Below are 11,839 nucleotides of genomic sequence, written 5' to 3' on the forward strand. Positions count from 1 at the left end.
ATTTTATTTAATAAATTATTTATTATATAGTATAAAAAAGCAAAATAATAAACAATGACAAAAGTACATAACAAAAATCTAAATATTAATGAATACTATAAACTACACACTATTAACTGTATTAGTAGTATATGGGACATTTAAAGAATGAAACAATTATTTGTCCATTAATTCATTTTATTTCCATAATTAAGTTTAATGGTGTTTGTACTGTTTAAAATATTTATATATGAAACAATAATACAGTACATCAACTATATCAAATATTTATTGCTTAAAGCTTTATTCAGTGCAGAACACTAGTAACACATTGTTTGACATGCAAAATATGTGCTATATCCCAAGATTAGAATAAATAAAATAAAATAACTATCTATCTATGATTAAGGCCTTCATACAATCAAGTGAAGCACATTTCAACTTGTCTTAGTAGCGTGGTTCACACTCAGTGTCGCTACAGTCCTCTGCACTCTCCTTATCTCCTTCCTTCAGCTTCCGTGGTGGGGCTGGCGATGGGTTGTGAACATCCACATCTATGTCAAACCCCAGGATCTGCCTCTGCACCAGCTTACAGTAGAGGCCTCCCCTGGCCATGAGTTCAGCATGCGGGCCCTGCTCTGCCACACAGCCTTTGTCGATCACTAGGATGTTATCTGCTCTCTCCACTGTGCTCAGTCTGTGGGCAATCACTAAAACCGTGTGTTCTCGCATCAAGTTGTTCAGTGCCTGCTGAACCTAAAAACAATGTAACGACACAAATGAAGTCTAATGCAAGACTGAAAATGAATGTTCACTTAAGCCACATCCTTTCAAAGTAATAGTCATCACTTACCATGTATTCACTTTCTGAATCCAGTGCACTTGTGGCTTCATCCAAAATGAGAATGCGAGGGTGTCTGATAAGAGCCCGAGCAATGGCAACTCTCTGTTTTTGCCCACCAGACAGCTGAGCACCCTTCTCCCCAACCCCTATAACAGAGGACAGAGCAGCAGGATGAATTCTGGTACAAAACAGATGTGTCAAATATAATATAATATAATATAATATAATATAATATAATATAATATAATATAATATAATATAATATAATATAATATAATATAATATAATATAATATAATATAATATATAATTGTGAATATAATAATTATGTATTTAAATATCTATTATCTATATGCACAAAGTATTCACATCAAAAAAATATTAGTTTCTGAGTATAACAAAATTTAAGTGCATTTTAGTATACATATTCATAATATTAATAATGTAATATTATTAGTGATATGATATTAATAAAAATAAATAAATGAATAAAATTATAGTATAATTTACAACAATAAACACAATAATATAATATAATATAATATAATATAATATAATATAATATAATATAATATAATATAATATAATATAATATAATATAATAATAACTAACCAGTTTCATAGCCTTTGGAGAGGCCTGTTATGAAGTCATGTGCATTGGCATTAATGGCAGCTCTAATGACTGGCTCCATGGGGGCTTCAGGTACACCATAAGATATATTCATCTGAACAGTGCGGGCAAATAGAATAGGCTCCTGACTCACCAGTGCTACCTGTATGTATTTAAAAAATAAAAAAAAACCTTTGCATTATCAGTAACTACTGCCCTCTTAAGACCGTAGAATGTACTACAAGCTTCACTAAAAACTACATAAGTATTCTTAAATAATGTATCCAGATCAGCTTCAGCATATATCCCACCTTAGAGTGATAGTATTTGTGCTGGTAGCTGTTCACAGGTCTTCCATCCACTAGCACTTGGCCCTGCTGAGGAGCATAGAAATTCTCCAGCAAGCACACACATGAGCTTTTTCCACCACCAGATGGCCCTACTAGTGCAGTTACTTGCCCTGGGCGAAGACTGAAGGAAACATTCTGAGAAGAAAATGTGAGTTTAGTTTTCTTGCTGTGTCTAGGAATTCTGTTACTGATTCACAAGCATATCAGTTTAAAAGAAAAATAATCGTAGTATTCATAGGTACTTGCAATACACTAATTGCAAGGACAACCATCAATACTCCCTAGTAACGTCAACCATAGCAACCTAGTTTAAGCTTTACACACAGGGGCACAAGTGTAATAGAGTATCTCATTAATTCTATAGTTAACCCTTGTGTTTTTAACCTAAATCATTAACATTATTCAGTCCTTGCACATAAATATGTGGTATTTGTCTGTCCACACTGAATGTGACAGTGTGGTGCAATGTGACACGTTCACAGCCATTGAATCAGAACATATGTTATATGGTCAGAAACCAACAAAAATGGACTTGGAACAAAAATCTGTAGCATTTCTGCATTATGTATGCTTAGGTTATGGTGTTAAACGTTGCTGTTAGTTTGTAACCTTCTATCTAAAGTCTACTTTCAGTGAAGAATACCTTTAATATATCCATCTCTGGCCGTGTTGGATATGCAAACGTCACATTTTTGAATTCCACCTGCCCTTCAAATGTCTCTGGAGCTTCTTGACCATCAAGGATATGTTTAGGTTTCCTGTCAATATATTCAAACACTTTCTCTGCAGCACCAACGCCTTGCATTAGACCTGTGTACACTGACGATATACTCTGTAAAAAGAACAGAAAGTAAGACTTTGTGTTTCAGATTCATCGTATAAGTATCACGCACACACATGTCAAAAGAAAAACACCATACCTCCAGGGCCTCACCGAGCTCCAGCTCATAAATGATAAAGGAAATAAGGGTCCCTCCACTCATCTGATTTGTCACCACTAGGTGGCCTCCATAATACAGGACTGCTACTTGCAAGGCTAGCTCAGAGATCTAAAGATGAAAATAAAAAGTGGAGAGAACAAAAACTAGTATCGTTGTTCAGACTGACAACTTTAATTTTTTGGATCTACAAGATACTTCAAATGACCCAAAAGAGAAATTTAATCATGATATTGGAAAGAAAAAATTGATTTTATAAATAAGAATCTTGTTAGAACAAATATTGAATGCTTCAATACACTTGCAAGATACCTACATAGCTGGACCACATAAAGCAGGCATAAGCTACTGCTTGTTTTTTATTTAGAACGAACATCTCCTGCAGTCTGCTGTAGTACGAGTCTCCCTCCTGATCTTCATTTGCAAAACTTCGCACTGTTCTCATGGCTGATATTGTTTCCTCTGCCACTTTATTGGCCTGAGCCAGTGCTGTCTGAACTTCTTTGGTTAATTTCTGTTAAACATCAAAAATGTGCATTTGTGAAATATAAAACAATATAGAGTATATGCTGCTATAAACTACAATGCACCATTTGCCACAGTGTTTTTTTTTTTTTTTTTCAAGCAAAATATTTGCATATGCATAACTTGCCTTGTAATACTCTCCATACAGTTTGGAGACCACAGCTATATATGGGAAACCCATGATGGTGACTACCGACAGTTTCCATGACATCCCAAACATGAATATGAAGATTCCCACAGTTAACAAAGCTGCGCAGGAACAGGTTGACATTCTGTGAGATGAGGTCGCTCACCTGAGTAGTGTCTGATGTAAGTCTAGAGGTAATGTCACCTGTAAGGCAAACCATTGAGAGCTGAATCATTTATGTCGTCTCAACTTCCACCGACACTTGTTTTGCATTGTATTAAAGTATAAGATTTTAGGCTTTGGTTGCTCTCTAAATAAAATGCTGCATAATGACATATTTTTTTTCTATTGGCTGCACACAGGAATCAACACAATAAATAATAGCAAAGAAGACAAGGCCAATCACAGTTCAGTATGCAAAGAGATGTATGAAAGAAAACCAACAACAATGCAAATATTATGGTGATGTATTTGCTGTTGGGTACATTTTGAATTCTGACAATTCTATAAATGTAGGTCAAAGAGAGATTTTCATGTTAAATTGCTTAAAAAATAAATTTTTTATATATATATATATATATATATATATATATATATATATATATATATATATATATATATTATATATATATATATATACATATATATATATATAAGCTATAAATGGAGCCATAACATTACCTGTATGGTTAGCATCGAAGAACCCAATCTCCTGATGCATTAGTGATCTAAAGAGAAGGTTCCGAAGTCGAATGTTCAGCCTGGCAAACGTAACAGAAAAGACACCCCCACGAAACCCAGTGGCTATGGAGCTAAAAAAAAAAGAAAGATAAATGGCATTATATGATATGGAAAAAAGAAATCAATCTCTACTTTAAAAATGCTATAAAAATGAAAGAAAAGTGAAATCCAGAACTGCTCACCTGACCAAAGCCAAAACAGAGAGTGTAATCAGTGGTTTGGCAAAATGATCCATGCTTTTCTGGATAACTATGCCATCTATTGCTCGCCCTGTGTAATAAGGTATGAAAGCTTCACCTATGGGGAGGAAAATCCAATATTAACACTATGAGCTGATAAACTCTAGAGATGAGAACAAGTGCACACCATCCAAGTGTGACAAACCAAGGCATTCACAAGCATGTAATGACTAGAGTAAAGATTAGCAGTATAGATAAGATATATAATAAAGTATATACAATCTTTGACATACTCTACTGTTCAAAAGTTTGCTGTCAGTAAGATTTTTTTATATTGATTGATTGATTGATTGATTGATTGATTGATTGATTGAAAGAATTCATACTTTGTACCAAGGATACACTGAACTGATCAAAAGCAGCATTGAAGACCTTTCTGAACGATCATGTGACACTAAACACTGGAGTAATGGCTGCTGAAAATTCAACTTTGCCATCACAGGAATAAATTACATTTAAAATGATTTAAAAATAGAAACTGTTATTTTAAATTGTAATAATATTTAACTATATTACTGTTTTGCTTTATTTTTGATCAAATAAATGCAGCCTTGATGAGCATACGATATTAAAAAAATAAAGCAAGTGTGTGTTTGATTACTTAACAAATTCTCAAAAAATTTCAATTTTCAATTCTAGTCCAAACTCTCAAAAGCTAGATTTACATTACACTTAAAATACATTTCATATCACTTTACAATAAGGTCTTATGAGTGACTGATGTGACATACAGCCAAGTATGGTGACCCATACTCAGAATTCGTGCTCTGCATTTAACCCATCCAAAGTGCGCACACACAGCAGTGAACACACACACAGCAGTGAACACACACCCAAAGCAGTTGGGGGTTCGATGTCTTGCTCAAGAGCACCTCAGTTGTGGTATTGCCTGCCCGAGTTGCGAACCCACAACCTTAGGATTAGGAGTCAAACTCTCTAACCACTAGGCCACAACTTCCCCATATTATGCAGTAACAATCTTTTCTGCATCATATATCATATCAAAGTTAGTGTTCATTCTTAGTCCATTAAAAGCATTGTTGGTTGTTGTGTTCACTAATGATAAGATATACAGCCTTATTATACATTTACTCTGTATTTCATGAGATTGTTTATTAGGAATGACTGTTGGCAACATTACCAAAACTTACTGCTCAACACAAATGATAGAAAAAAAGCAAGATTAACTCATGAAATATCACTTGAATTATGATGTTTACTTGATTCCCTACATTTCTTAGAATATTTAAGTGATGACTGTGAGAGTCAACTTACACACAGCAGAGAGGAGAAGAAAGAAGAAAGCAATGGCCAGCAAACCAGAGTCCTTCTTACAGTACGACAAGAGACGGCTGATTGTGGCCCCTGAATGGGGGTGCTCTTTCCTTGATTTTCTGCTCTTCTTACTGGACTCATCTTCGGTCTCGATACCATCCACCAGCCTCTCCGTCTCCTCGCTGTCCTCTCTTTCAGATACAGAGTTGGGAGTCTGTGACATCAGCTTCCATGAGATCATGATGCCTATTGCTGATGTACAAGTCCAGGAGAACAAACTTAGGAACCAGGGGTCGTACATCAGAGCTTCCTCCTCGGAAAGCATCAACAACTTGGCAAGAGCATAAGTCATGTTGGTAAGGCATATAAGAGAAACCAGCGTCCCCAGGTTTGAAACCCTCTGCGGACCATCAGTCCTGTTATAGAACACCCCGATGGTGGCCCCGAAAAGAAGACTGGACCGTATGAGAACAGTTCCCCACAAGTCCACAGTGGAGCAGTGTATGTCAAAGTCCTCTAATTCATCTGAAAATATATCAAGACTTGATCCATGAACATACAAGACTGTGGTGACCACAATATCCACCAGAGTGAAAACCAGGTTGCCACTTATAATCACAGCAACCTTCATTTTCCTACATCTGCTGAAGAGCCTTGAAGCTACTGAAATACAAATGCTCTCGGTAAACGTGAGCAGCAAAAATTCTACATGGAAGTGATTTCTATTGGGCGAGTAAACATATTAATGACACAGCAGCGTGAAACCAGACTGACAGGTCTGGTGTATTCCGAAAAAGTGCGCGCCTGAAACAAAGTCTATGTGAATGTACTGCGTTTGTCAAGTTGGTTCACTGGCCTGCGCAGCTTAACACCCGGCTATCACAGACTCATTCACTGGGGCAGTACAGAATGCATTTTCCGTCTAAGAATCAGCTCCTTATTTCCTTCGTAAATCAATATTCCTGGTACGACAACAAAACTTATCTTAGTCCCTTAATTTCCAGGCAACATCCATCGCTTCTTCTTACCGGTGCGGTGTAATGACAGGAAGAGGGAAAGAATACAGTGCTAAAGCCCCGCCTCCGTAACGGCAGCCCAATCAGAAAGCGCTCTGGTCACATTGTGGTGAAATACTGTACACAAGTATTTACACAAGGAGAGGGCGTGAGGACATTTTATTTCAATAATAAAGGCAAATTTTGAATGGGTATAATTGTTTGTATTTGCGCTACAGATTTATAAGGTACGAACCTAAAACCTAACATATGACATAAAAGGCCACTTAAATAGTCTTTTTTTAAGTGCATTTTTTGTCATGCTTTAGAAAGTATACTTATTTTCATTCGTTGACTAACATACTAAAGCACGTGCAAAAAATTTTAAGCACATGTATATTTTAGTTTACTATAAATAATTATTAGTACAGTTGGCAATACACTTGTCAATATGAAATATATAAAAATGTACTCCAGACATCCTTAAGTGGATCAGTAAACCATTCAAGTTTAACTAATTACATATCAATTTGCACTATTATACAATTTCATTTAATTGTAAATAACATGCATTTGTGTCTGAAAATTACATCCATCCATCCAACTACGGGATTCAAAAGTTACACTGTCTGTCCTTATGTTATTAATAAGCACAGTTGAGGCTTTGAATGAACTTTAATCACCACGTGGATTTCTATTGTGCCAGTGCAGTTTAAAGTTAAAAACATTTTTACAGCTTCATTAGGTTAGTGTTATATATAGTAAATATAGTAGATATACTGTATATATAGCAGAAATTTAATTTTTTTTTTTAACATTTTATGATTTATTAAATACTATTTTAAACAAGAACACAGCATTTCAACAATAAACGGTTTATTTCAGACATGTTGCATGTTGGCAGGCTGTCTAAATCATGACACATGTAACAAGGTGAGGTCAGCCTCATTGTGAAATATGTTGCAATCTGTGGTCTCTTGCCCCTTTGTTTCAGCCCTCGTTATTTCAAAGGCAAACTGGAAGTTGCGTGAGATGTGTCATATTGGCCACAAAGTAACTGATTCTAACTGATTACCAATTCTGTTTATTACAAATAAAAACAGTTAATTGTTGGATAGCATTTATCATAATCTAAAACATAAGGGAGCAAAAAGTATTTATGAGATAAAGCCTGGAACTTCATAACTATTTATTGACATAAAGATCCTTAACCTTTCCTTTCCACACACATGGATAAATAGGTGATTAAGTAAAAAATGTTTGCAAATTGAGACTCACTGTCAAAGACAAGAGAAACACTTTGGTGTTTTATGATAATGATCTGGGGGGGTTAACTAACAAACATTTTCTTTGATAATAAACACTGGTTATTACAATCTTTATCATTTAAGTTTCACCAACATTCTTTCAGATAATACTGAAATCTCTGTACATCTGATGACTCATCTAAAGCAAATACAGATACAACCAATAAATAGAGTCAGTTCAATAACTACACAAAAAACTAAGACCATCATGTGTCAATGAATGCCTTGAGGTGAAATACCATATTTTAATCTGCTACATTATGTGCTGAAACAGAAAGTGAACACGAGTTCATCTGCTTGACCTGCCCTCTGACATCAAGTCTTCAAGCTGTAGCCTATGCAAATACATTTTGCAGATAGTGCTTTATGAATAGTCAAACCAAAAAGATTTTCAGTGCACATCAGAGTCTGTTAGAGGATATTCCAAGCCATTTCTCTTGGCTTCAGGTACATTCTGAACTGTGGTTAGGACTGTCTCTACTGGAAAAGACAGGTAGAGGCTTTCCTTGAGCTTTTTTGCTGAGGGCGTTTCCTCTGTGCTGAACAATGGGTCAGTCACCGCAAGAGTGATGGAAGGCATATTTCTAGCCTTGCGTTTTGCATTTTTCTTTTCTTGTCTGTACGCAACATTCATATTTGTAACTACCTGTATAGACAAAAAGAACATTATCAGAAAAATGGTAAAAAAAAAAAAGTGTTTTCAGACATGCTTTTTGAATAAACGCCAGTAGTTAGACATGTAACATAACGCAATAATGTAACGGATCAATTAGTAAATAACTTTTTTACTAAAAGATTTTTACTAAACAAACAAGTGCTCAGACTTAACCATCTGTTTGATGTTATTCTGTTGCTCCTGCAAGGAGGAAAGAAAAGCGTTTGTGTCCTCTTCATTAAGGGTCTTGTCCTCCTGGTCCTGATAGCAACCAAGAGGATCAAACTGTTTTTTTTTTTTTTTAAAGAAGAAAGAAAAAAAAAAAGAAATGGATTTTTAAAAGCAATTCAGTCAGTTTAACTTTTTACTTTCTGTGTGCTGTGGGTGGTTTCGGCTGGCTGTGGTCTGCATGTAAATTACCTCCACTCGATCCTCTCTGTAAGGATGTTGGGCGCAATATGTGACATATCTCACATAAAAATATCAATACCAAATATTATATCTAACCTTTTTCTTATTTATTGTGAAAATGAATGTGCAAAATAAACTTAGTGGGGGAAAAATTAACTGACATTTCTCAAACACAAAGAGCGGACACTGACAGAGACAGAAACTTTTACTATGTTACTATAACACAAATATGACATTTATTATAATAGGTTTAGGCGAGGATTGTGAAGCTGACTTTAATTAAAAGTTATAATATTTTTTCATGTTCTGTAACAGTTTAGGCCTACTGAATGTTAAAAATTTTACTGTAATGTTGAATGGCTGTATTTAATAATTGTATTCCCACAGACAGCAGTATCAGTATTGGTATTAATGATACTTGCCTTCATTCATGTATTGCCTTCCTTCAAACATACCATCTTCATTTAAAGTAATGCTCACTTTAGAGCCAAATGATGTAATGGGTGGAGTTGTTTAGAAATAGGGTAGTAAGGTTATGGTGGGGTTGGAGTGTCAACCACCACCCATTTTGTCCAGCGAGGGGAAGCTGGACATCAAACTCCACCTATTTGCTCTCCTTTGTTTTGTTTCTACATTAATTTAAAGATACAGTGTGAAAATATAATTATGATTACAAATTCTAACAATAGGTGTGAATAATCATGATTAACTACAGAAAAATTTGAGGGTTTTTTTTACCACTTTTTACACTAAATCACACTACTTGTTACATAAAATCATTAATTCATGTCACAAAACCATCATATCTTATTAGTTAATCATCTTACCTCACTAGGTAGGCTGGCTTTTCTGTTGAATATTAAAAAGTGTGGTGTAAATTTTGTCGTATGGTTGACCGATGTCCTAAAGGTGGCCAAAACTGGATCGAGAAAATCATCCCACTCCACCTGTTTCTCCACCACCATCTGTTTTATGGCATCTCTCAGAAGATTACTGCTGCGATCATACAGTGCGTTCTGCTGTGGCTGGTCTACTGACAACACTCTTTGCGCTATGTTCCACCGGTCACACAAGTGCTTTGTAACCTAAAATAAGCAATAATAATGCTGTTAAAATACAATTAATCACCTTTTTTGCATTAAAGGTTGGTATTTTGACAGAAAAAGTTTTACCTCCTCACAGAAGTCAGCACTTTGAGAGCAAAATATTGTCTTTGCAGGACCAAATCTGGGGGGAGGGGGGGGGTCACATTTGAGCAAATATGTATATTTAATCTTTATTAATGGGGCTATATTATCTCACCTGCAAGTAGATGAGGAAATGCAACGCGCAACACAGACACCATCTTTCTTTTGTACAGGAAAGGCCTCTACCCATTTACTGTAGTAATCTGTAATAATAACAACGTGTGTATTCCCTCTATGTGCAGTGCCTGGGAATGGACCTGTTTTCGAAAAACACAAGAGAAGACATTTGATTACCCCTTAGAAATGTGTCCTGCTAACAAATTAGACTTGGTAAAACTTTTACCAATTATTTCAATGGTCAAAATGTCCCATGGACCATCCACCTTGATGGGTCGTACCGTTCTAGCCAAGTTTTTATTCCGCTCTGCGTGTTGACACGTTTCGCACACTTTAATCTGAAATAGATGATATAGAGATTTTTAGATGAAGGTATGAACAAAACATATCCATTCCTAAAAGGGTCAGATCAATGACATCCACTGCATACCCAATCCACAACATCCTTGACAATGCCAAGCCAGTAGTATTTACTCTGAATCCTGTGAACTGTCTTCTTCTGTCCCAGGTGATGTCCAGTGTCATTGAAGTGACACTCCAGGAATATCTGTCTCTTCCGCTCTGCCTCAATCACTACTTCTCGCTTTTCTTCTTTCTTTGGTCCCACATAATACAATCGACCATCTGTAGATAGAGAAAGATTAGAAGATAACAAAACAAAAAAAGGAAAAATTACTCCCTAAGATTAGAGAGAAAAGCACCTAAAACATTAGAATGAGATATAGTTTTTTTTTTTTTAATTGTCCAGTGATAATTATAAAACGACCATAGTGATATACATATAGAGAGAAATGTTTTTTATACATAGGTTAGAGGTTTTTGGCCTGTCGAAGTTAACATGTTAACTTGAGAAATAATTATAGAAGCTTTCTGTCTTTGTTTTACAGGAAGTACTGCAAAACATTGAAAGAATCCAAGATCATTGAAATTTTTTAAAATGATAACGAATGTAACATATACAAGATTTATTCTCACCGTCAATCATAAATTTCTGAGCATATCTTTTGAGATTTTTCTTGCGAATAGGATTCATGGTTTGAGGATAACAGCCCTCGGCCACAAACGTGTAAATGTCCCCCAGTCTGTTTGAGCTGGACTCCACCACCTCTTCTTCGGCGACGGGCAACGAGTCCACACTCAACATTCTGCTGCGAAAATACGGTCCCAGGCTTTAAATACATAACAGAAGGCGCAGCTATATACCTAATCATCCAATTTTTAATTTTTCAAATTACAGTCGCAACACACAGGGGACAATTACAGCATATTTCTGAACAACTCCACTCCTGCCTTGAACTTGCACACTCATAGACAATAAATAACAGTCAGACGGAAGGAATTAAATGACGTACCAGTATGTAAACATTACTCATTACTTACGGTATTTATCGCTCTTTTTAGATAGGAACTCATGCAAGCTATGTCTCGAATATTTATACTCATATACATAGAAAAACGTAACATTATTAAATCTGATTATTTTAAATTAGTTATTCATTTTATCGACGCTGTTTGTTCCTTTACGGACATATTTCTGGTT

The 11,839-nt window shown here is 35.5% G+C and overlaps 2 protein-coding genes across 4 annotated transcripts; both read right to left on the reverse strand.

The window, feature by feature from the left end:
* Positions 1 to 259: 259 nt before the first annotated feature.
* Positions 260 to 6,707, reverse strand: LOC109090115 (ATP-binding cassette, sub-family B (MDR/TAP), member 9). The gene is given in 12 exon segments (XM_042723977.1): positions 260 to 735; positions 833 to 969; positions 1,436 to 1,595; positions 1,744 to 1,917; positions 2,426 to 2,614; positions 2,703 to 2,831; positions 3,037 to 3,234; positions 3,373 to 3,487; positions 3,489 to 3,576; positions 4,054 to 4,184; positions 4,296 to 4,410; positions 5,628 to 6,707. Coding segments are annotated over 12 exon segments (2,376 nt in total). The 5' UTR covers positions 6,259 to 6,707; the 3' UTR covers positions 260 to 426.
* A 774-nt stretch (positions 6,708 to 7,481) lies between these two features.
* zgc:113436 (uncharacterized protein LOC503528 homolog) lies at positions 7,482 to 11,797 on the reverse strand. Of its 3 annotated transcripts, none has more exons than XM_042723978.1 (9): positions 11,680 to 11,797; positions 11,275 to 11,447; positions 10,730 to 10,923; positions 10,526 to 10,637; positions 10,298 to 10,439; positions 10,168 to 10,222; positions 9,823 to 10,080; positions 8,759 to 8,869; positions 7,482 to 8,575 (listed from the first exon to the last, which is right to left on the reverse strand). In XM_042723978.1, exons 2-9 carry the CDS (start codon positions 11,441 to 11,443, stop codon positions 8,321 to 8,323), a joined length of 1,296 nt encoding a protein of 431 aa, XP_042579912.1. In that variant the 5' UTR covers positions 11,444 to 11,447; positions 11,680 to 11,797; the 3' UTR covers positions 7,482 to 8,320. The 3 variants fall into 3 exon arrangements, with proteins under 3 accessions (XP_042579912.1, XP_042579913.1, XP_042579914.1); XM_042723980.1 differs by lacking the exon at positions 11,680 to 11,797 and adding an exon at positions 8,953 to 9,020 and having other exon boundaries at positions 8,434 to 8,575; positions 8,759 to 8,845; positions 11,275 to 11,634; XM_042723979.1 differs by lacking the exons at positions 8,759 to 8,869; positions 11,680 to 11,797 and having other exon boundaries at positions 11,275 to 11,634.
* Between the last annotated feature and the right edge of the window lie 42 nt (positions 11,798 to 11,839).

Source organism: Cyprinus carpio, chromosome B5 (genome assembly GCF_018340385.1).
Source record: "Cyprinus carpio isolate SPL01 chromosome B5, ASM1834038v1, whole genome shotgun sequence".
Lineage (NCBI taxonomy): Eukaryota > Metazoa > Chordata > Actinopteri > Cypriniformes > Cyprinidae > Cyprinus > Cyprinus carpio.